Source organism: Ascaphus truei, chromosome 5, assembly GCF_040206685.1.
Source record: "Ascaphus truei isolate aAscTru1 chromosome 5, aAscTru1.hap1, whole genome shotgun sequence".
Classification (NCBI taxonomy): Eukaryota; Metazoa; Chordata; class Amphibia; order Anura; family Ascaphidae; genus Ascaphus; species Ascaphus truei.
Genome location: NC_134487.1, coordinates 77,466,913 through 77,493,901, shown reverse-complemented (window position 1 = coordinate 77,493,901; position 26,989 = coordinate 77,466,913). Strand labels below are relative to the sequence as shown.

Below are 26,989 nucleotides of genomic sequence, written 5' to 3'. Positions count from 1 at the left end.
TGGCATCCGGTCATTATGGCCATTGGGAGGTTTTGGTGTGTATCTTTACTCTCGTCATGATGGGATTGTACTCTAGCCTGTATTTAATTGGACAATAATGTAGCCTGGGTTTGCTGTGGCAACTAACGTGAGGACACCCGAACCACGTGACTGCCTATGATGTTTGTGATATGCTGGTGAGCACGCCCCTTGCCACCTGATTGCTTGAGTCACCGAGGATAATAGAGATCAGCATAATGTAGCGTGTGTCACCATGGTAACTAACACGAGGACGCCTAATGACCTGACTGCCTATGACTCCCGTGTTTTGTTGGTGAACACGTCCCCTGCCACCTGATTGGCTGAGTCCCTGAGGATACCGGAGATCAGCTTTTTGACATTACTTTTGATGCGAAATGAAGCCCTGAGCTGCTATTTAAAGTTTGCTGTTTCACTACCATTTCCACTCCCCGAAGAAGACAAGCGTTAAAACACGCGTTGAAACACGCGTTGGAGTTGGGAGCCTGGCTGGGGGACACCTCTTCCTGATACAGGGACTTATATGAGCTTATATGCCATTCTACTGTGGTGATGTATCCTGGACTTTATACTATGCATCATATCTGGACTATGTTCTAATTGAGACAGGATACTCTGTATTTAATGCATACTGCATGCTAATGCAGGGATGTATCCTGGACTTTACATTATATACTATACATGGACACTATTCTGATTGAGATAAGTTACTCTACATTTACTACATGTTGATTGTGGATAATATATTGAACAGTGTCTCATTATAGATCTTTTGGAGACATTTCTATCCTGTCAGCAATTTTGCTACTCTGTGTCTCAGTACACATTTACTTTCTGGCGTGAATGTTTGTAGTTTCCACTACACTACACCTGTGTGCAAGATCTCCCCCATTTCTTTGGTGACTGTGTATATCCATAGGACTCTCTTACTGTCTCTGACATTTATTTACATTATATGTCACTGCTGTCCTTTATATTGACCTTATTACCATCGTAGACCATTTGTTAGTATTTGTATCCAGTCATTATTTGTGATTTTGTGTTCACATTAGGTAATTTGACATATGGGGACTTAAGCAGAGTATTGATTATCTTGCACTGTCCATGAGTCCAGCATTCCCACGTCCCTTTTAGGAATTGTGCAGGAGTCCCCTTCCTTTTAAACACTTTCTCCCCTGTTTTTATTGCTCTATCAATACATTTTTCATTATTATTACTCTGGTATACCCGTGTGCTCTCTTTGGGAATCTTTTTACTGTCTTTATATTGCCCTTATCCCTGGAGCATATTTTATGCTCATATTTAGCTTCTGGGTACCATTTATTCAGGCTTGGATGCGGTATTCTCTGTGTGTTATATATGTGTTCTTTAATAAATGTTAAAGAAAGGCTATGCATACACTAGTTTGTTTATAGTTCTGGCAGAAACAAAATTTGAGTAAAACATGTTTTTTTCAGCTTCCATTTTTAGCCATCCATAAAATGAGGAGCAATTTATATGGTTGCATATGAATATGAATTTGGCTTACACACACATACACACACACACACACACACACACACACACACACACACACACATATATATATATATAAAAAATGCTATAAGATGGCGCTAGATTGTAATGATATATTTGTAAAACGTGTCTAAACAATAAATGGATAATGCTTATTAAATGTGACTATATAATTCCTTATTGGATGTCAATATACTGAGGATAAATTATGAATATTAATAAAATATAATTGAATATATTATATACATATATAATATATTCAATTATATTTTATTAATATTCATAATCTCAGCAGCGTCTCCAAATGTAACACCCCTTCCCTACCCCTAAGGGAAACTGCAAGCATTATGCGCTATGGTGCTACCTGTTAAGCGTACAGGGGGGCCTTAGCCTCCGCTCCTGGGGAACCTGGGATGAATGGGTGCAGCGTCTCCACCCGTGAGTATCCCAGCATAGGTGGGATGACTCCTCACAGAACCGGTATATCTATATGGTATACCCAAAATAAACACACTCACAACAGGGTATACCATACTCCTTTACTATGGTCCCATAGTATACCCCAAAGATAATAATATGTAACACAACAATAATAACGACAATAATAACACAATAACAATACAATATGGGGCATGTTCACAATACTTAGAGTGCCCTGAGCACCTAGAACCCAGTGTCCATCAGAACCTCCCTTGTCCCAAATGATATATGAGGGCAGCGCTACCCTCCCCTGTGTATCGTTGGTGCACGTCTAACTTCCTGGTACAGGCCTGTATCCAGGAGATGCTCCCAAGGAAGATGGGGGTTGGGTCCCACGCTGCGGGGTCTCCGACACCAAGCCCCTCACACCTCACATCCGGGTCGCCAAGCGGTGCAGCCTCCAGCCGGAGTAACTCACTCACAGTCTGCTGTCCTACTTCGCTGGAGTATCTCATTACAGGGGTAGTCCCTATGCTGTGGGGTCCCTACAATACTTAGCTATAGTGAGGGAATGCCTGGGGCCTAAGGGTGAGGTTCTGCCTAGTCCAGGAAGCTTGACTAGCTCCCTGGACACTACCTCCTCCTTCCACGGCTCCAGTTCAACTGCCTCACATGTCTCAGAACTCTGAGATCTGCAACTGTCACTAACGGAAGGCAGAAAAATCTTAGTCTGCTGGCTCTCTCCTTCCGGCGGCGCCAACCGCAACATGACAGCAGCGCTACACACTATCCCTGGTACACACGCTGCGCCAACCGCAAGTTGGCCGCCGCAACTTCCCTTGATCCTCCCGAGCCATGAAACCAGCTTTCTACGGAGGTAAGGGATGTCCCGGCTAAATATATTTACAAAAGGTGTTTAGAGAAGAAGATAAGCCCGTGCTTGAGACAAAGCAAGAATTATGATTAATTTATGGCCAGCGGCGTAATCTTCGGTGTATGCTCCAGCAGGAGGAGGACATTAAGGACAGACACTTTGAATTCAAACTTTTTCTAATAATCGTAGTGTTTCAGCTTTAATAAATTTAGCTGATTTTCTACATCAGGAGTCTTCAAACTCAGTCCTCAAGGGCTGCAAACAGGCTGGCTTTTATGAATATCCCTGTTTCAGCACAGGTGGCTCATCAGTGGCTCAGTCAAAGACTGAGTCACCTGTACTGAAACAGGGATATCCATAAAAACCGGCCTGTTGGTGGCACTTGAGGACTGAGTTTGGAGACCCCTGGCTCTACATTGTGCTTCTTATATAGTGTCAAACTACGTAGACCTACAATTGTGCACATTTTCATGGGGATTGAGCAAGAACTATATAAGATATGATGAAAAAACAAAAGGGGGCCCTTTTTGTCTGTACAGGGTATAAAATGTGCGTTTTGAATCTAAAGCTATATAAATGAGAGGCACCATTATTATCGTCTATTGAAGTCATCCTGAGCTATTTTAAGATGTGGACATGAAAAAAAAGCAATACTTTATGTACACTTACAGTTGATGGGGACCCCATTGATTAGCCATGTAATTCTTGGAGTGGGAATCCCATTAACCCTGCAAATCAAGCTTCCATCCTCTCCTGGTGACATTACAAGATTTCTAGGTGCAGTTATCCAGTACGGTGCAGCTACAAAAAGAAAATATTATTTTCTATGGTAATCATCATAAATAAAGTGTTAAACCCATAAATATTGGGGCACATTTGCAGGTCGTATTGTACATTGGACTTAAGGAAAATTAAAGGTTGCCGATATTTGGTCAAGTGTGCAAGCCATGTGTTACATTCTGCTTCTATTGTGGCTGTTACTGTACCTAGATAAGCGAAGGATTCCAAAGTTGCAGCTATCAGGGAGCTTCCATCTTTAGAAATCCTAGCCAATATCCATTTATAATAAGCATTTTTCCATAACCTTAATCTACTGGAAGATTTCAAATTTAAATGAAAATGTCAAACTGCAGCAACAGGGCTGACCCAGAATGCAACATTTGAGATAGAAAATAGATGCAACATGTAGTGCAAAAGTGTGTAAGTGCAACTGCACCTTTAACCCCTGTACTGGCAGTGCCATGCATTGCTGGCTCTATGGCAGAGAAGGGGTTAAAAAATGAATAAGGATTAGGGAGCCTAGACATGAAATGTTGATGTAAATAACGGAGATATGTTTCTACTTTCCAGGACCAAGGAAGAATTTCACACACCCTGTGTGTCTCTCTACCTGTGGGCCCCTTTTCTTGTGGGACATTGCTCAATTACGGGACTTGCGAATCCCTTCTCTTTATACAAGGAGAAGCCGTGCACACTGCACCACTGTTAGCCTAGGAAGCATTGTGCCTTTTTTTTTTTTTTAAGGGAGTAAATCACTTGGACAAGAATAGAAAGCATTGCTGCTCATTACCATGGCAACCAGCTTCTTCTCCAACACTACTCACAAAAAAAAGGATAATAAATGCTGGAAGAAAAAGGGATTTCCAAGCCTTGCTCCATTTATAGAGCTCAATAAATCTTGACGGAGCCGGAGAATTTGATCGGGGGTGGAAAAAAAAAAAAGAACGTTTCAAATGTAGGATGATCAAGGCTGAGATGCCAGGGAATATGCATGTCGGATAGCTACACGGGACGGTTTTTCCTGACCGTCATTTCCTATCGTCTTGAATGCGGTTGCTGAGTTCCTTTTCTCTATTCCATGTTGCTTTTTATTCAACTATTAATGGCAACTCCCTATCTATGAAGAAAGGGAATGTGTAATGTTTACTACTACTACTTATTGGCCCAATAAAAGGTATCATACCCCCAACTCCCTCTATCGCCTTCATTGTGCAAAGCAAAGCTAAGCTTTGGTATACTGTAGTAACAGTCAGCTTGTTTTTTCAGTCCCGTTGTTAATCGATGCCAAATACCCACCTTTGACAACAACAGTTATGATATGGTGAGTGGAACCTAAAAGATTTTTGGCGGTGCATTTATATTTCCCAGAGTCTGCTTCTGAGACATCAGTTATCTTTAGGGTTTTGTTGAAGTTTTCATAAAATACCCTTTTACTGGGCAACTCTGCATTCTCTTTACTCCAACGGATTTCTGGCGTAGGCCTGGAAAGTAGAGCACATCGGTCATTAAAACCCAGAGTAAAACAATTATACATTTATGAAAAGATGGGACCGTAAGTCTATTTAAAAACGAGGAACGGGTATATTAAAATGAGCAAAACATTAATAGTTCATGTAAATTATATAATTTGCCCATTAAAAAAAACCACAACGTTATTTTATACAGATTTTTATACGCCTTATCACAGACATGTCTTTAATTGGCAAATGTAAAGAAAAATAGCATACTCTATGAAAATAAAAGAGTTGCCTGGTTATCTTTAAAGTTATTTTATCTGCTAGATCATAATAGCTTTTTGGGCAGTGATGCCCTACTGTACATCTACAAAACTGTAAAGTATTTTTGGTGTTTTAAATGTTTGAACATGATTATTAAATAAAATATTCAGTATATGTGTAAACCTTTTTTTAAACAAATGTTATTAGAAAAATATGGTGCGAAAAATAATGTTCTAGTTAATATACTATGCCTTTAATGACGTAAATATATTTAAACGTATGCACTAAAAACTGATAACATAGAATCTGGGCATCCTTCCAAATAATATAAAAATAATTTACAGTGCACCCAAAGTAATCTAGTCATTCACTTATTGAATATTCCACAACATAGCTGGAAAATATTATCAAACACTGAGCCTTTAAGCAGTCTCCCAGGCACCATAAATCAGTAAACGCTGCAGTATAATGAGCTGCAAGGTGTATTTTTTCTTTAACGATTGTGGACTTTGTGCTAAATATAAAATCTAGCAAACAAAAACACACTACACAAAAATTCTTCATAAGGCTGATTGCTAATAAAAATCCAGTCTTTTATTGATCTGCAGATATTTTTTTGTATAGTACGTCTCAGTTTTTCCACAATACCAGTTTATGTTGGATGTTGTCATGCAGGCCATAAGCAAGGAATAAATGATGTTGGACTACAGCTAACTGAAAAGTGTCTACTGCAATTTCTTGCTACATAAAAACGACCAATTAACTGCATCATGAAAATATTATTTATGTGTGTGCCTGCAATACATGAGCCTTAAATCAATGGTGTGGAATTTAAAATGGTAGACCGCGTCACTCAGTTGTATTAAACAAGCCATGGCTCCAAAGGCCAGAAAATGACCAAGAACAGAATGTAGCTCTGTATGCACAGATTGTCTGAATGATCAAATTTGATTAATTGCTCATGAAGAAAGAGCTCTGTATAGAAAACAACACCAAGCAGTTAGTTTCCTTACAGTCTATCCATCCTACTGTAACTTTAGGCTACATGTTGCAAATGTCAAGTGTCTGTCTACTCTATAACTTCTGTGGAGACAACAACTATCAGTGACCATAATCAGTGAGATCTGGTGGCTCGGGGCTACGTGATGAAAATTACAAATATTTTGCAGTAAAACACCACTTACAGTACGTACATCTACAGTATGAGACTTCTTATGTTAAAATCAGTGATTAAGACTCCAAATCCATGAGACTCACACATAACCAGCACATGCTGATAGGTCTGCTCCTTTTTTTAGGGGGGGGAGGGGAGGAAAATTAATCTTCAGCAAAATATTTTGAAAATTATCTTTTCCATCCCTAATTTATATGATTATAGGCCAGTGATTTCCAACACAGCATTTGTGAGGTGTCTCAAAGGGGATTGCCAAAACAAATGGATCATCCCAAGCAGTAAGGGTGACCTTACGTCCCGGTTTAGCCGGGATAGTCCCGGATTTTCATTAAATGTCCCTGTGTCCCAACAATTTTTTCAAAATCGTTCCAATGTCCCGATTTTGAGCTTTTCCCTGTTTGTGCTCACTTATTTTTGGACACACTTAATTAAAACTGTAAAAATAGGCACTACATGTGTTTATGTGATTGATAATATCAAAGAGTAAACATTTTAAATATACTGGTAAACTCTTAACGATGTATTAATATAAAGCAAACCGTCATTTTGCTACACTTGAGTTTGTTTTATATTAGGAAACTCAAATAAATCAATAATACACCATAAATGGGGACGCTATTAGACAAATACCATTATAAGATTTCTGTTTAAGGGATTGGTTTTATTAATAATTTTGTTTAAGTGCCCCGCTTTTTACTTTTGAAAATCTGGTCACCCTAAATACAGTGGGTTCCTGAGCCTGTGTGGGGACGGCACACTTAGTAGGGCCCCAAACGGCAGCTTAGTGTACCCCAGGAGCTTCCAAAGTCACGCCCCACAATAATTTGCATGCAGGGTATTGTGGGGCGTGACTTTGGCAACTCTGGCAGCAAATTGACAGCTATACCATCCATGCTCTCTGCACACACTAAGGTGCAGGTTGGGACTTTATTAAGCTTGTGTTCCCCCCATGAGCTCAAGACTCTATGCTGCCTGGGATTGGTCAAACTTTTTTGTTAGCAACAGTCTGATGAGTAGCCAATCAGATTGATTAATTAGGGGTTCGCAGAAAAAATATTTACTAGCAGGGAGTGCAATGTACTGTACAAAAGGCAAGGAACCACCAGTATAGACAAATACTGCTTGTATGGTATGTTTCTACACCACACTGTTCATGACATAGCTGTGTCTTTGAAAGAAGGAGCCTGTCAAATGAGGCAGTCGTTGCTATGACAATAAAGAAGATCAGAGTGCAAAGTTAAACCAGCCTTGAAAAGACTCATCTGAAGAGCTGTCATTATTCTTATTCATGGATATATTGAAGCTGAATATATGCCTTCTGTTCTATTTCTTATGCTTTCTTTATATATCAGCAGCTAGAATTTACAAATAGCAAATGCTTGACAGACATGGCTCAAATACGTGACATATTTTTTGTATTTGCATTATTTGTTGTATCTATTTATTGGATGTTCAAATGTATCTATCATGCTATAAGTTACATTCTCTACATATAGCTTACAATAATAGTCTATCGCTGTATCACGTTACTTGTTAACATTGAGACAGGCATAGAATTGAATATACTGTAAGAATTAAAATGGTAAAAATACTAAATTACTTATGTTATCTATACTATTTGATTTACATCACTTGTTCTTTTGCCTGTAGTAAATAATTGTATATATCTGCAATTGTAATGATCTGGAGTTTATTTCATTTAAGTGCATGTACAGTTATTGAATGATACAGACGTACAGTAAAACAAGTAGCAGAGACTCTTAAAATCTATTAGTCTAAGAAACTGGCCTCTAAAGTATGTGGCTACACTGAAACCTAGAATAAGGATTTGGTAAAGACATTACAATTGCTTTATTGACGTCTACAATAGAGCAAGGATTTAACACTGTATTGTTCCTGCATACACAGCACTGTAATTACTGGTAGCTCTTTATACTGTATTAACATTTGTATGGAGTGTATGTTTAATAAGTATGTACATACCCTATACAGTATGAAGACAATAACCATTCTACACAACACGGACACATCATTTAATAATATAATGGAGAGCAATCTACTGTTGATATTTTTAGGATAAAAATATAAAATATTCTATTTAGTATAGCAGTACAGGAGAATGAAATCACTTGCAATGGATTGCCACAGGAGGGAGTAAGTCAGGTTTCATGAATGTGCCACAAAATCCAAAAATAGATCAAAACAAAACAAAAACACACTTGTGTTAAATCTTTATTTGCCAATGTTTCGGTCCCATTAGGACATTCTTCAGAGCCACTGATGGCAGTGCCATATCATGCCAAAACAATGAAAAACAAGCTCACTATTTTTATTGGTTTGCATGGGCCTTTTAAATAGTTCATAGAGCCCACAACATCACAACTTTTTTTACACCATTTTTCAACACAAACGCGTAAAAAAATGAAAGGTGTATATGGTGAAACATACAGTAATTAATTATTTTAATTTGTTTCATATTATTGAAAATACCGTAGGCATAGTATTCACTATAATACTGCCTACATTTGCGTGACAAACCTTGGTCTATTTAACTACAGTACACGTTTTCATTATAATGTGATACAATTACCGTACCAATCTACATTGTTAGACACAGAGTAAAGCAACTTACAGTCCTTCTGCTATACATTCCAGAAAAAGTACTTCTCCCCTTAATACTGTTTTATTGCTTGTGTTGCCTGAAGGCATTAAAAGACTTGGGCGCCTTTCACCAGCTGGACTGTCTGGGGGGGGAACAAAATCATTAAGAAGCCTTTTTAGCAAAATGTAGAACTGTCTGTCTGCTAAGATGTGGTTATTTGACAAACATACAACAAGTAGATCTCGTTAGACTGGAAGTATGGATGATGAATTCCAGAAAGTTCTAGAAATCCACAATTATTATTTGAGGCATGCAAAGTTATTTCCATACAGTACTTATTTAAAAGCATTATGTTGCACCCTACGTACTTGATCCATATGACGTTTAATAACCAACACCCCATGGAGTCTTATGTCTTATTTATAAAAGCTGCTATGCAGTTGCTTGAAGGGGGAATGCAAAATATGCATTTCCCTGCCTAATTATGCAAACATTTCAGCTAAATTAGAAATTATAATATGGCCCATGGAGTTAATTTATGGACATTTAAAAACTAAAAAACAACACTCTTCATACATTTTCTATTGAGTTTATATTAAATATATAACAGTTTTAGAGAAGATAAAAGTAGGCGGAAAAGATTTATGGTTTTAGAAAAGGGGTGTGCGCAAAATGTATTTGAAAAATAATTTTTCCCACAAAAATGTTTTAATAGGTGAATCAGAAAAACAGGACTGTCTGGAACTTGGTGCTTGTAATTGGTACAGAGACCTTTATTCTCATCATATGACATATCATCAAAGATGTGCTTGGCCAAGGATGGCCATCTCCAGTCCTCAAGGGCCACCAACTGGTCAGATTTTTAGGATTTTTTTTCAGCACAGGAGGCTCCATCCGTGGCTCTGCCCAAATGACTGAGCCACCTATGCTGAAGCAGGAATATCCTGAAAACGTGACCTGTTGGTAGCCAGCCCTGTACTTGGCTATAACTGTTCACACTTGCTTGGCTTAGACAGGTAAAGCCAGGTGTGTTGCAGTTTTCTACATGTACAGTAGAAGTGCTTTTCTGCAAATCCCCAGATGTAAAAATAGAGCAAATATTATTTTATTTGTATGTATTGGGTCACCAGAAAGTCAGGATCAACGCAAAAGGTGCTTAGTTATGTAAACGTGAAAAAGATTGGCAATGGGAGGTAAACGTCGCAGAACATCTGAACAATCTTCCAAACTCTTAAGTGACAATGGGCACATTATAAGAAGCCAAGAGTTTATTATGAGGACATTTTTTGTGAACATACATTGATTGTATATAAGATCTGGGTAAATATTAAACCATGTGTATGAAAATACTTTGCAGAGAAAATGTTTGAAAACCTTATTTTCTGGGGTCAAAGAATGGCGTTCTACTTAGAAGTGCACGGGAGAAATTGCGTTTATCAAATTATTATTCTATCCATTTAATATATAATAATACAATCTTAAAAATCCGTTTCTCCGCAATAGTATGAAATTATAGATTCTCCAATAGTATAGTATCATTTCCTGACAGTTAATTAGGGAAGATTGTCCATTAGTTATTTCTGAGCTAAAATATGTCATGTAAACATTTAATACCATAATCTAATCCATTACATTGATTAAAAGACAAGAAAATGTTTAATAATGGTAAAAGAAATGGACTAAATATTTGTATTAAGTATATTAAAAAATGTACTTATACAACAGAACTTTTGGGGTAATTGTCCCAAAGGCCATGGTCAAAACTCTGTGCTATGGCATGAAGTGACCTCTGGTTTACAGTGACAAGAAGATATAGTATGCCTCCATGGCAGTATCTCTGTTAAGAAGAGCAGTGGAGATGATGTGATGTGGCCTTGTGATTTCAAGATTTATTAACATTATTACACTTGAATCACTGGTATTGTAGGCACATGCAGTGAAATTGACTAATGAACTATCATTAAGCTTCCCCACACTTATATAAAACGTACATTTCCAACTTAAGTAACAATATTGTCTATGGTCGTTTTCCACTGTAGTGCATTACATAGATTATATTAAATGTCTATAGTTTAAGAGACTTCTTTTTACTACGTTGGAAGGAAAGATGATATCATATTCATATTTAAAATGGTGCAATACTACATCATTGTATTGAGAATAGCTCTTGGCCAACACTAGACTGAAAATATAAAGTTTAAATATTACACCCTAATACAAACAATGTGAAACAATGTGAAACAAAGAAATTGATGTATTAGAATCTGCACTAGTTACACAGATACAGTAAGTCTTTTAGGAAAATAAGAGAAAATAGAGTAACTAAATGTTTAGTAGCCACAGGAGTGAAGTTAGTTCACTAGTTCTAGTATTACATGAAATACTATTGAATTTAGCTTTCCAAAACTCACCACCATAAAACTCAGTGTCACTTAAATTAGCAGCTATAGTTTCATTCATTGCATCCACTGAAATAAACAGAGTGACATCAATATTTCATAGCAGCAAAGAAAACTATTACTGAGCAGTAACAACAATCAAAAATTGTTCATCTAAAAAAGGACTTCTTACTTCTACTAACGTTTTACTAACTTCAGTAAGAATCAGGATAAAATATATGATATTGAACAAATAGCAAAATGCATTTTCTACACAACAAGCATTAAAAGAGAGTGGTTTGCTTGATTGACAAGTTTTGTAAACCTCTCAGTACTAGTAGATCTTCAAGACACTGAAAGCTATGGGGGTCCATGTTTCACGGCAATATCAGGCACTCTGATCCTCTACCTACGTACGAAAGGCCCAGATCCAAAGGAGTCCGTTATTGACTTAACAGGGGGAGAGAGAGATCTATTATATTACATTACAATCCCAAGAGACTTATACAGTATACCTCCCCAAACACTCCTTTCTACAGGCGCTGTTGTTTTTGCATATAATTAGCTTTGTGGATATGCGTTAACCTCAGGGAAAATAATAATGCCCGTTAATGATTTTGATATTTGCACGTTATTACCAGTTAACTGACCAATTTGGATGTGGCCAAAGCATTTTTGCTGAATTTTGACCGGTCTGCCCCAGCTTGCAATTTAGGCCGCGTCCAGGCAGAGTGCACACGTGTGCGTGCTTGTGCGATGAATCACATTGTCAATGTGATCATCTATAGTGCGCGTGTGCACGTGCCTGTTCTATGGAGAGCAGCTTGAGGAGACAAATTATTTTGTATTTGCCGCACGATGGCCGGGTCACGTGAGCGGTTCACACAATGAGGGCGAACCAGCTCTGTGACCTCACAGCCACGCCCCCCGAAACACCCCAGACACGAGCCGTCTCCGCAACAACAATTTTTAACAGGCCAGGAATCGCCCCAGCTTCATCAGCGCGTGAGGTCACGGCGGTTGAGAATGAGCGCGCGCACATTCAGCCTGGACGCGGCCTTAGTGAGTTACATGGTGCTCAGATTATAATGAGATGTATCACATTCTGCACCTCTGTGCCACATTCTTTTTCCCTTTTAATTTCCCCCTTCAAATTTACCATATCTGGCGTGGTCTAAATGCTACATTAGATGGAAGAAACTGTTCTTACAAACAGTCTGACGCAACCCTGTTCCAAAAAAAAACCCGGAGCCATGTGTCTAAATAAATTTTTCTGTACAGTATACTGATACATAGTGCCCTCTGTGTTTATTCCTACTCTGCACTGAGGGAAATAAAAAGGTGCGTTCCAAACTGAATTTCTAAGCCGTGTAAGGTGTTCTGCTAGGGATTTAAAATCATACTCATAATGCTACGATTGGCAGTTTGGAAGATAAATGTATTTTTAAAATAGCTGTGGCCCCCATTTGTTCATACACCACGTGGGTACTGTGATTGCTGCTACTTGGAAGCTCTCTGACACTGAAGTGGAGACAGAAGCTGTAATTTTATCCTAGATTACATCTTTAAAGGCACACTTCAGAAACCCGTAAGTGTGCGACTAGAAGTACCTTCAATTGAAGTCAGCAGAAGCAGCACCACTTATCCGGCAGCTTAGCTAACCTTCTCAAATAAGTGAAAACGACCTTTAAAGAAGAAAAGCTATTTCCTCAATCCATATTGCTTGCTTACTTTATACTTGCCTCAAATGTCATTGTGAAATACTAAACTAGTTATCCTGAAGCATTAATCTACATTTGAGTGTGGCCACAACAACATGTTTAAAGTGCAGTAGCTTTAAAACTGTGCTTTTATTGATGCATCAAACAAATGTTGTACACAATGTTTCACAACGATTCACTACAGGCCTAAACTAATATTGCGTGATTTTCTCTTTTTAATATTAGTAAATAGTTGCAGTTCAGTCATTAGAGACAAATAAAAAAACAGACTATTTATAACTTACTTGATAAGACTTTTAAAGAAATAGGTTGTTTCTGATGTATGGTCTGAGTAAGATTAAATCTTGCATAGCAAATGTAGAAATCACGGGTATCCTCTGGCTGTACATTTGAAAAATAAAGGTCTCCATTTAGACTTTGGGAAACCCTTTCACTTTGAGGCAACCGTTGAAAAGCTAAGTGAAAAAGAACAATGTAACATGTTAGCAAATATGAATTCCTCTGTAGTCTGTCTATCTATGTACTTGCATGCAAAGGGATGAGTCTACCAGCATCTGGCCATTAATCAAGCGTTTTCCAAATCCAACATTTTATCTCATATTTGTAAACTGCAGAATCCTGCCATACTACAGAAAATAGAAATAATATCTGTAGTGCTGAAGAGCCTATTCAACAAGTTGAAGCAATGCCTTGTGGATCCCTCCAGCACGAAATTGCTAAAGAATAAAAATGCTACATAATTAAAAAAAATAATAATTTATACCAATACGGTCTTTTTTGTGACTGTCTGTCTTGCGTTTTCTGCGACTGTGTCTGTCCTGTGTTTTCTGTGACTGTCTTTCTGTCCTGTGTTTTCTGTGACTGTGTGTGTCTGTCCTGTGTTTTCTTTGACTGTGACTGTGTCTGTCCTGTGTTTTTTGTGACTGTGTCTGTCCTGTGTTTTCTGTGACTGTGTCTGTCCTTCTGTTTTCTGTGTCTGTCTGGGTTTTCACTGGGCAGTAACTTATGGTACAACAGGTCATCTTAACCTGTTGCATGACAGAGGAAGCAGCAATAAGTGTTCATTATTGCACTTTTATACAGTATGACTTTGCAACCACACACAGAGGCAATTTAACAGTCAGAGTGTTGCCCAGTAAGTTGTCCAGTAAGTTTTAATAATGAAGTTTAACAGCTTCACTGCTTTGCAATGTGTTTTGCGAGGCCCCATGAAAGGGGTCAAGGAAACAAGAGGTTCGGAAGCTCATGTCATGCTTGTGCCATCATGCGAGAATGAAATGATTTGCATCTCAAGTAAAAGAGGGACAGTGTTGAAATGAAATTCTTTAATAATCTATCTGGATTCCACTTTATCCAGAACAGAAGCGACCAAGCTTGTCATAAAGAACAAAATAATTGGAAGGGATGGTGGAGGGACCCAGCATCAGACACCAAGTTTAAAGTATGGTTGATGTATCCTATCCCATAGCACTGCATTGCTAGGATTCAGATAACCATTAGAGGGAAATCTATATGCATATTGGCCAGCATGTTAAACATTTTTCAGACAGGAAAACGTGGGATATTTCCTCATATTATATTTGCCTGAATTGATGGCGCGTATTTTTCAGTCAGGTCAAAATATGATACAGTACATGTTCACAAATGATGTGGTAGAGTTGACTCTGTGGACACCAGGGTGGTTGGGTGCCATAGGGCACCTGAGTACTTTGGGGTAAACCCCACTGGGATGTGGACACGTGTTGGGGGCACGCTGTGGGGGTTACGGTCCTGCAAAGCCTGAATGGTTCTGTTATTATCGATATTATTCTTACGCGTTATACCATACCAGTGTGTATTACTTATATAGTGTCCTGCATGGGGTTATCCAACACTGTCAGGTTCCCACACAGGTGGAGTCGCTGCCATCATACGGATCAGGTACACCCCAGGCTCCCAGCAGCTGAGGTTCAGGCCTCCTGTGAGCCACAGGTAACGCACACACACACAGTAGCCGCCACATCTCCCAGGGGGCGGGGGAAGTGCGCTACATGTACATTGTATGAACATGTCAAAATTATAAACATCCAGAACTAAATGAGTGATAATGCTAGTGTGGTATATATAGAAAATAAAGGATATTCTTTGCATTCAGGGAGATTGAAGGATTATGTAACAATTACAGATGTGCAACTGTGGGCAAAAGTGGTTTGAAAAAATAAGCTCCGCTGAGAATTTGCAGTCAGAGAGAAAGAGAGAGCCCTTTGACTTATAAACCTTTCAAAACACCCATCCATACAACATCTGGTTAGATACCTGTGTATGCACCTGAGGTACCCGACAATTAATCTACAATAATTTATATATGATGCATATATTAAAATTATTTAAAATTATTTAAAATTGTTATATTTTCCAGGAATCTCAATCTCAGTCTCTCTTTCTCTCAGTCTCTCTTTCTCAGTGTCTCAGTCTCTCTTTCTCTCAGTCTCTCTGTCTCAGTCTTTCTTTCTCTCTGTCTCAGTCTCTCTTTCTCTCTGTCTCAGTCTCTCTTTCTCTCTGTCTCAGTCTCTCTTTCTCTCTGTCTCAGTGTCTCTTTCTCTCTGTCTCAGTGTCTCAGTCTCAGTGTCTCTCTCTCTCTCTCTGTCTCTCTCTCTCTCAGTCTCTCTCTCTCTCAGTCTCTCTCTCTCTCATTCTCTCTCTCTCTCATTCTCTCTCTCTCTCAGTCTCTCTCTCTCTCTCAGTCTCTCTCTCTCTCTCAGTCGCTCTCTCTCTCAGTCTCTCTCTCCTTTCCAGCAAAAGCCATTTCAGGGTCCAAATTACAAATACTTTGCGCAGCGGTGCGCAAACTGGGGGGTGCTACCATTCCTGGAGGCGGGGTGGGTGCAGCAGTTATAGAGGTCCTGCGCTCTCCCCCCAGGCATTTAAATTACATGCCGGGGGACCGCGAGAGACCTGTATAATACACTTACCTTCCCTTCCCTTCCAGCGATGCATTGTCCTGGTAACCTGACGTCACATGACCCCACACGGCATTTGATGCCGGGGTCGAGGGGGGGCGCGAGGCGCTGAGGAGAGCAGGCAGGGGTGCGCACGGGGAAAAGTTTGCGCATCCGATTTAGCATATCGCTTGCAAACTCTGATTCAGCCATGATTCTTTTTGCAGCTCAGAAATTCTTTTGCCAAGTTTGCCACCATGGGCAAAAGTTTTGTAACTCTCTAATAACAATGGGATAAGGAACTACAATCAGTCATAACCTTCGTCCAAGATCCCAGAACAGAAAAACACAGAATCCATCCAAGAAAATCAGTCATAAAATCATATTAGTGTCTTTGCAACATATGACAAAGGACGCTGCATTTTAAGGATAGACTTATGTCATTTTGGAAACTCATTTAAAACATATTTACATACTGTATATTTCTTAGCTGATTCAAAGGTATAATAACCAAAACAAAATACTGTTAGTTTCTGGTACCAACATGGATACTCAATACTACATTACATCATCTTCCAATTTCCAATGTAGAAATTATGCACAAAGTAAGCTGTTCTGTTGTAAAATAGTGAATAAACTTACAATTATCCATCCAAAATATAATAGGTGCTGGTACACCTTTTGGAGGTTTGCATGGTAGCACTAAGGGAATGCCATGCTGTACTATCAATGGTTCAATTTTTTCCTTTGTCCATAGAGGTGATCCTGTTAATATAAATAATTCAGTCAGTAAAAACACAATTGTACATATATAAGACAGATACCGTGAAAAAAATTGATCTCAATCTGCCACTCAAAATATTATAGTGTGTGCTACAGTACCAATCCCAACAAATAAGGGAGGAGGCCAAAGAAAAAACCACTGCCATTATTACAGGCATTGTAAAAGGTTGCCACTAATCTTTCACACATGGTAAGGCTTTTCCATGTGTTACAACTTGCATGCCTAGAGATGGAATGGGTTTCCAATTCAATGGTTGCTATCAGGACACCGAACATTGAGTGACTGTGGTTGGAATGCCCAGAGAATATGGTTGTGTACACTGAGACCAAAGTGTGAAGCAGCTCAAAGAACGTGCTAAACGCTCTAGCACAGAAGTCCTCAAACAGAATGTATAGCACGTTTGTTGTGATAGGTCTGACACAGCCTCTTTGTCGCTACATGCTTTTCATATTAATGACGTGCAGTAGCCTAGAGAAGTGTTTTTAAATGAGGGTTCCTAGGAACTCTTGGGTTCCCAGGGCATCCATAAAGGGTTCGCTGCAATTTTTAGGTCATTTGAAAATGGTATCAAATAAAGAAGAATTTACAATGCACCTGGTCACAGAATTGCTATTAGAGATAGTTGGGGGGTTCCTCAGAATTTCACTTAAGGTTCCTTAACCAAAAACAGGTTGGAAACCACTGGCCTAAAGTAAAAGGGGATAAAGTAATTTCAAGAATTTGTAAGCTCTGTACTTAGCAAGATCTGCAGCATAATTGAAACCTCTCTCTGTATCTGTTTATCCACTATATGGTCCGTCAATCAAAACCTTTTGGCTGATTTATAACAATTTATAGATAGAGAAATAGATCTGCCCTTTTTGGGAGCACCATGTTGCTTTCCAGCTTTTCTCAAAGCTTACATTTTTACATTTATACTTACAGCGATATACAGATGAAGCAGATTTTATAATGCTGCAGCGTTTCTACGGCAAGTTTAACAGCGACAATCGAAAACAATGGTGACACGTATGTTCTCAGTAACGCACTTAATACTTACTGCGTTATTCCACATTAATGGGAGTATTAACATCTGGTACATCTGTACATTTTCCCGTTTTTATTCATTTTTCCCTGAGTGTCATCGTAACTGAATCAATACCTATCTCAATCTAACATTTCTAAAACTTTTATGTACAGTATGTGCTATTAACTTATGCTGTAAAGGAATGTAGCCTGCTACATTCCCTGTTACTTCTGCGCCATGTGCAAAAGGCTCAAACTGAGACTTTCCATTAAAATGCCCCCATTGGAGTGTGTGGAAAATACCCTATACAGTAAATGTTTTTGAACTTGCTTAAATCTCCAAAGTGAGTAGCATACTGTGAATTCTCACCATGAGAATATTAAACCGACTCAAGTCAGCTGCAGTTCTACACTTGGCTTAACTCTTTCAGCGCCAGAAAGACCGCAGTCACATTGCAGGGCCGCTCTGACAGTGGAGAGATTAACACTCGAATGCATCTAAAACTGGATATATGAATGAGGGCTTAACTGGATGTATACCCCAAGTACTGTATTAATATGTGATGCCTACATGGCCTAAACAAGATTAAAAAAAATGTATGCTCTCAAGATCACTCAAAAACATCTTCTGGCTTTTATTTGGTCATGAAAACAATCATGTGAAAATAAATTAGTGTGTAAAAATAGCTATACCCAATCATTTTTGTCAAACAAGAAGCACATATGCACCTACTTGCAAACATACACAAATTATTGACATATATTTCAATGTATTTAATTGAAGACAATACATCAGGAATATATATGGTTTGAAAAAAGGAAAACATGAAGGATTTTGTATTCACGAGGAAATGGATATACATGAAATTGACCACAATATATTCGGATTAAGTAAGATAAACACTGGGTAATATAATAAAGCAATGCATAAAACGCCAATAAATAAAACAAAAGAATAACATTGGCTTAGTATTTAAATGAAAGGGGTATTTGAATATTGACCTTGATAAAGGAAAATGTATAATGTAGGTTACTTCTCACCTCTGGCACTAGATTTTTTTTTTTTAGCTTCAATCAAATATCAGCTTCATACTGTGCAATGTGATTTGTTCTCTGTGTCAGGACATCTAAAACTATCATTGCTAATTCAAATCAAGGCAATTACACATTATCCTTCAATTATACCAGCTTTATTGCAGACGTACCAATGGAACACGGTGACCTTACTGTAACTTTCATGAGTGTTGATATTTAAAGTTTAAATATTTTTGTCGGTGCAATATTTTAAATATTACCCATGTTTACTTATTATAAATATAGTGATCTACAATCTCTAAACAGAGATGATACCATATAGTGATGGACCAGGGAAATGCTTTAGGGTCCCATGGATAGGAAGGTTTGAGGGAAACCAGTAATCTCATGCAGTACTTAACCAGAGCATTAAATCATTTGCTGTTACCTTCTAACAAGATGGCTTTGATGATTTTAAAGATGTCTTTAATCAAAGAAAAGAAAAGCAAGAGAAGCATTAAACAGAAAATTCAGCGGTCAAACAAAAAAAGGATATTTTTGCAGCATTACAAGTTGTGCATTTTAGTTACTGTACCCTTAGATGTTTATTGAAAGGAATAACGAACATAAAGAATAATTGCATATAAAAAAAATCACAATCTATAGAAATCATAATAAAAATGAAGCAAACTATAGAAACTAAAACTATGCAAATAAATTATAAAAATAGCATCTTTCAATGATGGAAGTGTTTCTGTTTCAAGTTTTCATACTATATAATCCATATACATTTTAAACACTACGTGTATGTCAGCAGATCATTGGAAAAGTCACTTACTGGACTGCCGGATGACAATGTTGTTTGAAACCGCAGTTCCACGTTCATTTATGGCAGTGCACTGATATTCTCCTTCATATGCTTCTGCCCTTCCACCATTCATGATGTTTATTACAAGTGTTCCTGAGTTGAGTTTCATTGTTACCAGTGGGTCTTTATCGGTGTCAAAATGGGTGCCATTGCGTGTCCAAGAAAAGCTGTCAATAAAAAGACAGTATGAGGAAACTGAAGCATAAAACAGAAGGGGGTGTTGTTAACCTGTTCATTGTGACAGAGGCTGATTCTACATCCAAAGTGATTCTACATCCATGGTTTTGTTATTATTATTGCTTAATATTTATTGCTAATGTACTGTAGTGCCGACTATTATTCTAAAAGAAATCAGGGGCAATCACCAAAAAGACCCAGGAAAATGCTGGGTATATGCTGGGTACATGCTGCAACATTTCACACATTTCTGCAGACAGACTAATGGCCCATCGGATTAACAGCGGGGGTCTCTGGCAGTCCCATTCAAACTGAATGGCACTGCCAGGGACCCCTGCTGTGTTAATCCGATGGGCCATTAGTCTCTGCAGAAATGTTTGAAATGTTGCAGCATGTACCCAGCATGTACCTGGGTCTTGTTGGTGATAAATCCAGATTTTCCAAGGCAAGTGTTAGAATACTCGTTGGCGCACCTGTAGCTATCTAGCCTCGCTGTTGAGATTAAATCAAAGATTTTATGTTTAAAATGTATTTTGAATGTTTTTTTTTTTTTTTTTTTTTTAAATACGTGTATTTTATTTTGGTTAATGCCCAAAGCCACTAGTAGCCACATTTGGCTAATAGGGTATTGGGCATTAGTCTAGAGGGGGGTACGTGTCTGTTTTGGAGTAGGGTGGGTGGCAGGAGGTTAGCCACTAAGGTAATGAAGTTTTTTTTAAATTATTATTTTTGTTTGCACATAGGATTGAAGCAGGGGGATCTCCATAACTGAGCCCCATTCATTTCATCTCCGTGGGCCCTCTGCTTCCTAAAATAGACCTCTATGGGGGTGCCAGTGATACTTCTTGATATGTGACTAGACACTCGCTTCTCAGCCTTTTGGCTAAGATCAAGTGTAGTATCTGTTCTTCCTGTGGCAGGGGTGGATAGTGGCGCACACTTGGTCCTCTGGCCTGGCTGAGAGCCTGAGGTTCTTTAGTGGCCTGTGCACCCTCAGCAGGCAAACAGCAGGGGGGGGACGGACCTAGTAGCGTGTCAACAGTGGAGAGATGACCAGGGGGAAAGATAGCCGTGGAGCAGCAGCATGAGCGGTGCATAGAAATGTTCCCGACATGGACACATTTTAACTCATGGGACGATTTTCCTCACTCATTGTCTCACCCTGGACCTTTTGGCTAGGTGGTGCACGTGAATCTTTTAACCCATCCGGCCACTTTTTGGTCAAATACTTATGCACGCTCTTGGAACACATGCATGGTCACTGTCACAGCGCACAGCACTTTTTTTTTTTATATTTGTTTTTGGATGTTTCGGATTGGTTGCACATTTTTTGTAGTTAGTCACCATCGTACCCCGAGAGAGAACGAACTGGGTTAATAGGCTTTGTCCGAAAACCAAAGTCTTGGACTTTCTTGCTAGCCTTATGCCGAAGAGAGGAAGAAAAGGACGTCCGGATCCCTGATTGGAAGATGGTTTCAAAGACCTTTTTTGCCCACCAGGTGAAGACAGTCGGGATAGTAGCAGGACTTATCTGACTTCCAGACGATCACAAGTAGTAGCACCCAAACCCCTACGGTGATTTCAGCACAGGGCACAAAATAAAAAGAAGAAGCTGTCTGTAAATAGGTTTACTGGCTCTGCACTTCTTTAACCCAGGCTGTGCTGAAAATCTGTTTAATCTGGCAGGCATAAATTTATAGGAGTCCATGGTAAAATGGATAAGAAGCAAAAAAGATGATACACTGAGTGCTGTAGTAGAAGCACTGTATGCTACAAGATATGGGAAAAGACAGAGTTGCAGACCTGTCTGAGACATGTGAATGTGCTCACAAGTGGTGTTTTTATTTGCTGTACACAGTACAGTGTAGGTTTTTTGTCACTTTTTGTACTCACCATCACTTGTTTTGTGTAATTTTATCCTGAAATGTATAAGCATATGTGACAGGGTAAATGAACGTCACCAGCCATATACCTGGCAAACCTATGTTTAGGCTTGCAGTGCAGCAGTGACGAGGTTAAGTTTCAGTTGAGAAGGGCTGCTTAATTAGTCTGACCCAGCTGCATAATCAAGGTGTTTTAAAACCCCCAGGCTGTACACACATGCAAGCTAGCTGGTCAGGAGACAGGACTGAAATACTGAAGAGATTACTGCTATAAGGTCTGTTTTTCAAAGTACATGTGTGATGAACTGTCTGTGTCCTGCATGCTGAAGAGAAGCTGCCTTGTTTTCTATGCTGAAGAGAAGCTATTTTGTTTTTGTCTGCTGAAGAGAAGCTATTTTGTTTTGTGTGCTGTATGTTTCTAAAGCTTAATAAAGAAGTCTTATCAAGAGAACCCGCGTGTGTGGTTGCATGTACCCTGCAACACATATCAAATCTATTTAAAAAACACATATCAAATCTATTTAAAAAAAAAACAGATTGGCAACCACAATAATTGTTATAAAATCTATTTGCACCATTGTGTTGGCTCATTCTTTAGAACCAGATGGGTTAAAAAAAAATTATGTACAAGTGGTATTTGTGCATTTTGTTGTTGGGTTTTGTGTACTGAGCAGAAAACAGTATTGCAATATATTAGTTAGTGAAGACTTTGACACACAACTGGGATACAAGAGAAATAATAAAAGTGCTCTAGCAGCCACCAGTTAAAGTGAAGAAAAATCATGTACCTTGGAGGAGGTTTTCCTTTTGCTTCACACTGAATGACAATATTCTCCCTTGGATCCACAATATAGTTTTTCGGTGACTGATGTGTGATAGTCGGCGGCTGTGATACTGCATTGTAGAATATAACGAGAGATGATGAAAAGCAAAACAAGAATAATGGCTTACCATTCAAACTATCAATATCTCAATCAGAATGGGACAATTTGCCGCAGCCAACGCCTTAGCCGATCAGCCACTGAGGGCAGCTCGCAGGCAGCCATCCCGCCGCTAAGGTAAGTTATTAAGGGGTTTTAGGTTAGGGATTTTAGGGTAAGGGCCCCAAGTATGAGTTTTAGGGTAAGGTGTTCAGATTTTTAGGGTGACGATTAGCATTGGCATTAGGGGTTAAGGTTTTAGGGTAAAGACTTAACGTTAGGGGATTGTAGGGGCTTTTGGGGTAAGGTTAGGGGGTTACCTTCGCGGAGAAATGACTGGTGGCGAGATGACAGCTGCAAGTTATCCGAGACTGTATCTCAATCTGATTTGTGCTTTCTAGGCAGACTTATACTGTACATTGAACGTAAAGCGTGTCGCAACACATTTTTATTAGTTTATAAAAAAATCCTCTGGAACAAAATCCCTTCTCCCAAATGGCATTTCATTAATTCTACAGCTTTTAGGTTTATTGTTATCTTAAAAATGTTTAGACACTAAGAAGTTTCAGGTCAAAAAGGAGATTCAACATATATTCATATGAAAAATTGCCCAGTGTGATAAAAAGAAAATATGCTGCCCTTTCTATACACCTATTTGTATTTAAAAACAGGCGAGGGCTCTGTGCTAAATATATATGTAAATCATTCGCTCTAATATGAGAATCAGGTGAATTGTGGAATTTTGTAAATAGCCATTTTGAAACTTATTGATGATTACTGTATTATCATGATTATTGATTGAATAATAATGCAAAAAGATTTGCTATGGTAAAATATTTCAATTTGATGTAATTTTGCCATTTTCACCAGAAAAGTGTGTTGGAGCAGCCTTAGGAATAACATTCTTCCTAGTTCTAAACCTAATACTCATTTTGGGGGAACCATTAAAATTCATTAAAAAAAAAATCACATGCAGCAGAGGTTCTCAACTGTAGTCCTCAAGCTCCCCCAACAGGCCAGATTTAAGGGTATCTCAGCTGCAGCACAGGTGGCTCAATCAGTGGCTTACACCTTGACTGAACCACTGATTGAGCCACCTGTGCTGAAGCACGAATATCCTTAAAACCTGACCTGTTGGGAGAGGGGGGAGGGGGGGATCTTGAGGTCTCTAATTAAGAAACCCCATACCTACAGTTGTATCCAGAATTCACCAGATATTCAGGGGCATATGCCAACAGATCTTGTATTGAAAAATCAGCAGTAAAATAGGTACACAAATGATTACCTATACAAGGCACATTTTAAGAAAAACCTTAAAAACTTTAAAAATGAAAATAAATAATTAAACCGCATGCAAAAAGTATTTAGCCACAGCAAACTCAATCAAAAGAAATGATTGATCCAAAGTATTTACAGTACACAGCAACAACAAAAAAAGCATTACAAAGCACACTGCTTCTTTCACTGATTGCACACTCTACTGCTCAGAAACTTACATTGTTCTAGAAGTTTCGCTTTTATCCACAAGAGAACCAGCAGGTGAAAAGGTAAACAAAGGTAAACAAAGATGTAAGAAAAGTGCCTGTTATTAGGGATAATGACAGAACATTACACATAGGGTAAGCTTATCCTACATACACACAGGGTTGCCACCTTCAAGTGATGGCCAACCCAGAGATTTTTTTTTTTTTTTTAAATGCCCTTACTTGGCGGCATGCTGCGGCGCCTCCTGGCATCCTGCTGCACCTCCCCCTCCAACTGCAGTGAACATGGCTGTGCGGTGTCAAGTTCACTGCAGTTGGGAGGGGGAATTGCAGAAGAATACAATGGACAATGACGGAGACGCTACCACAGCACGCCGGACCCCGCCGCCACCCGGAGATTCATGGGCAAACCTGTAGCCCGGAGGAGAGTACCTGAAACCTGGAGTCTCTAGGTCAAAGCCGGAGAGGTGGCAACCCTGCTGATATACATCTAAAGGGTAAATGCAGCATGAGGTAAAGTGACCTTAAATCACCGAGCAGACAAGGGTACAATATTGGAAAGCAAAATGAGCAGACATGTCCCAACCCCATTTGTATAGGAAAGAAAATCAATGTGTCCATATAATCACACAGAGCAACGATGAAAAAGCCTTACGGCAAAAATTACTCTAACAATGGATTAAATGTGATTTTTGGACATGTAATTACTTTAGGTACGAACATTTGTGGAGAACTACCATTGATCTTCATTATGGTAGGTACAGTATGAATATCTATAGGTAGTTGATTTACAGTATGGTGTGAAGCTTACAGTGTGTCTCAATCAGCAAAGTAATTATAAACAATGGTGATCCCCTCATATCACATTGCCGGACAATTTAGCTCCCTCAGTTAGGGCCCAAGCACCGGATCTGTTAAATATTTTTATTCCACTTTCAACTTACAGTACTGCATGTTATTTGTCCAAATGTAACTGTTCTGTTGATGATCATAAACAGTGGTTGACAAATCACCAAAAAATCTACTCGCCACACAAAAAAATCTACTCGCCACCTAGTACCAAACGTGTGCTGCTTGGGCCAATATTTACTCGCCCGGGGGTTAAATCCACTCGCCCGGGGTGAGCAAATGTATAGGTTTGTCGAACACTGATCATAAACATCATTTCACAATTACATTTTTTTTAAAAGTCGACATGAACACAGACATGTAGGAGAGAAACAATATTTATTTACCCTTTTCAAAATGCAGGTATATTTTCTGCGCAGACAAAGTGAGAACTATTTTGCTTTGTTGTCTATAATTCTATCTGATGTAGAACTAGTTAAGTGCATGCATTTAGAAAGTTTATTTGTGATATTGATTTTATAAAAGAAGAGAAGGTCATTTAGTTAAAAGCTTTTTCAGTATTGTAAAAGAGAACAACACGGTTCTGTTCTATTTCCCACGCAAACCTTACTACTTACAAATTACAAACATTACATTATCTTCTACTGTCTTATAAAAACGTACTATGACAGTAAACATTTTAAAAGAAGTGTGTGTGTATATATATATATATATATATAAATATATATCTATATATAGATATATATATAGAGAGACACAGGCCTTGGCGAGTCTCTTTTAGCCGCAGGCGAGCCGTCACTCCCCGAGCCACATGCAGCTCCTTCATGCCGGGTGCATCATGTAGTTTTTTTAATCCTCCCCTGCTTCGTGCCAAAAAAGGGCATAATGTGGGAGGTGGAAACAGATTTACCAGCGTGCGCAGCTATTGGATCTCCTGCCTGCACCTCCCAGCGAAGCAATGAATGCCTCAATCAGTCCTGCAATAGAAATCTTCTCTGCCATATGTTTCTGGCTCTGAATAGAATCACTCTGCTTTGAATAGAGTAAAGCAGCGGTGCACAAACTAGGGGGGCGGGAGAATGTGTAGGGGGGGCGCGGGAGTTTACAGAGGCCCCGCACTCTTCCCCACAGCATTTAAATTAAATGCCAGGGGAGGCGTGAGGCCTCTGTAACTCACTTACCTGCTCTCTGCGGGCCTTCGGCGATGCATCGACATGGCAACGGGGTCATGTGACGTCACACGTCGCCATGACAACGCGTGGCAAATGATGCGGCGGGGTCACGTGACATCATATGACCCGTGATGTCATTTGATGCCGAGTCATTGGGAGAGGGAAGGCGCAATGGCCCCGGGCAGGGGGGCGTAGCTCAAGAAGTTTGCGCACCCCTGAAGTAGAGAATGCAATAGGAGCCGGTATGCTGGGCATGAGGTATCTGAGCTTCTCTGCATCTACAGGAAAGGAATCCACCACCCCCACCCCGACTGAGTGAGTCAATTAAAGGAGAAGTCCTCTATTCTGACTTTCATCATCCTGACTGGATAAGGGATTCCTCAATTCATAATCTGTATATCTTGTATTATTGTTTGTGTATGTATTATTTGTACGGTATATTGATTTTATTCTGAGTAGGCAATTGTTGCCTTATTTGTTATGTAACCCTGTCTTCCCCACCCAATCTCACATAGGTCCTCTCTGTGGGAAACTCACTCCGGTTACATGGCTTGGTGTGGTGCATACAGTACCTGCTGGTAACAGGGGGCCCTGGGTCTCCCTCATTATGTTTTAGGGAAAGAACAGGACAGGCTTCTGTGGTCTTGCCCCTATAGTACACACAGGTGCAGCGTCTCCATCTTGTGCAGCCCCCAGGTGTATGGGGAGAAGTCTC

At 39.2% G+C, this 26,989-nt stretch overlaps 1 protein-coding gene and 1 pseudogene across 33 annotated transcripts in view; one reads left to right on the top strand and one right to left on the bottom strand.

The window, feature by feature from the left end:
- The window catches only part of NRCAM (neuronal cell adhesion molecule), a 258,232-nt gene that overhangs the window by 52,079 nt on the left and 179,164 nt on the right, over positions 1-26,989 (bottom strand). For 15 of the 33 annotated variants that reach the window (XM_075600041.1, XM_075600049.1, XM_075600055.1 and 12 more), the window contains 10 exons: positions 24,266-24,283; positions 22,638-22,743; positions 19,760-19,956; positions 19,370-19,405; positions 16,761-16,883; positions 13,485-13,655; positions 11,513-11,569; positions 9,132-9,243; positions 4,904-5,088; positions 3,497-3,628 (listed from right to left, as the gene is read on the bottom strand). In XM_075600041.1, coding sequence (XP_075456156.1) covers positions 3,497-3,628; positions 4,904-5,088; positions 9,132-9,243; positions 11,513-11,569; positions 13,485-13,655; positions 16,761-16,883; positions 19,370-19,405; positions 19,760-19,956; positions 22,638-22,743; positions 24,266-24,283 — 1,137 coding nt within the window. The remainder of the gene's footprint in view (positions 1-3,496; positions 3,629-4,903; positions 5,089-9,131; positions 9,244-11,512; positions 11,570-13,484; positions 13,656-16,760; positions 16,884-19,369; positions 19,406-19,759; positions 19,957-22,637; positions 22,744-24,265; positions 24,284-26,989) is intronic. The other 18 variants (XM_075600048.1, XM_075600067.1, XM_075600053.1 and 15 more) reach the window with 5 other exon arrangements.
- Positions 20,830-20,962, top strand: LOC142496348 (U2 spliceosomal RNA; annotated as a pseudogene).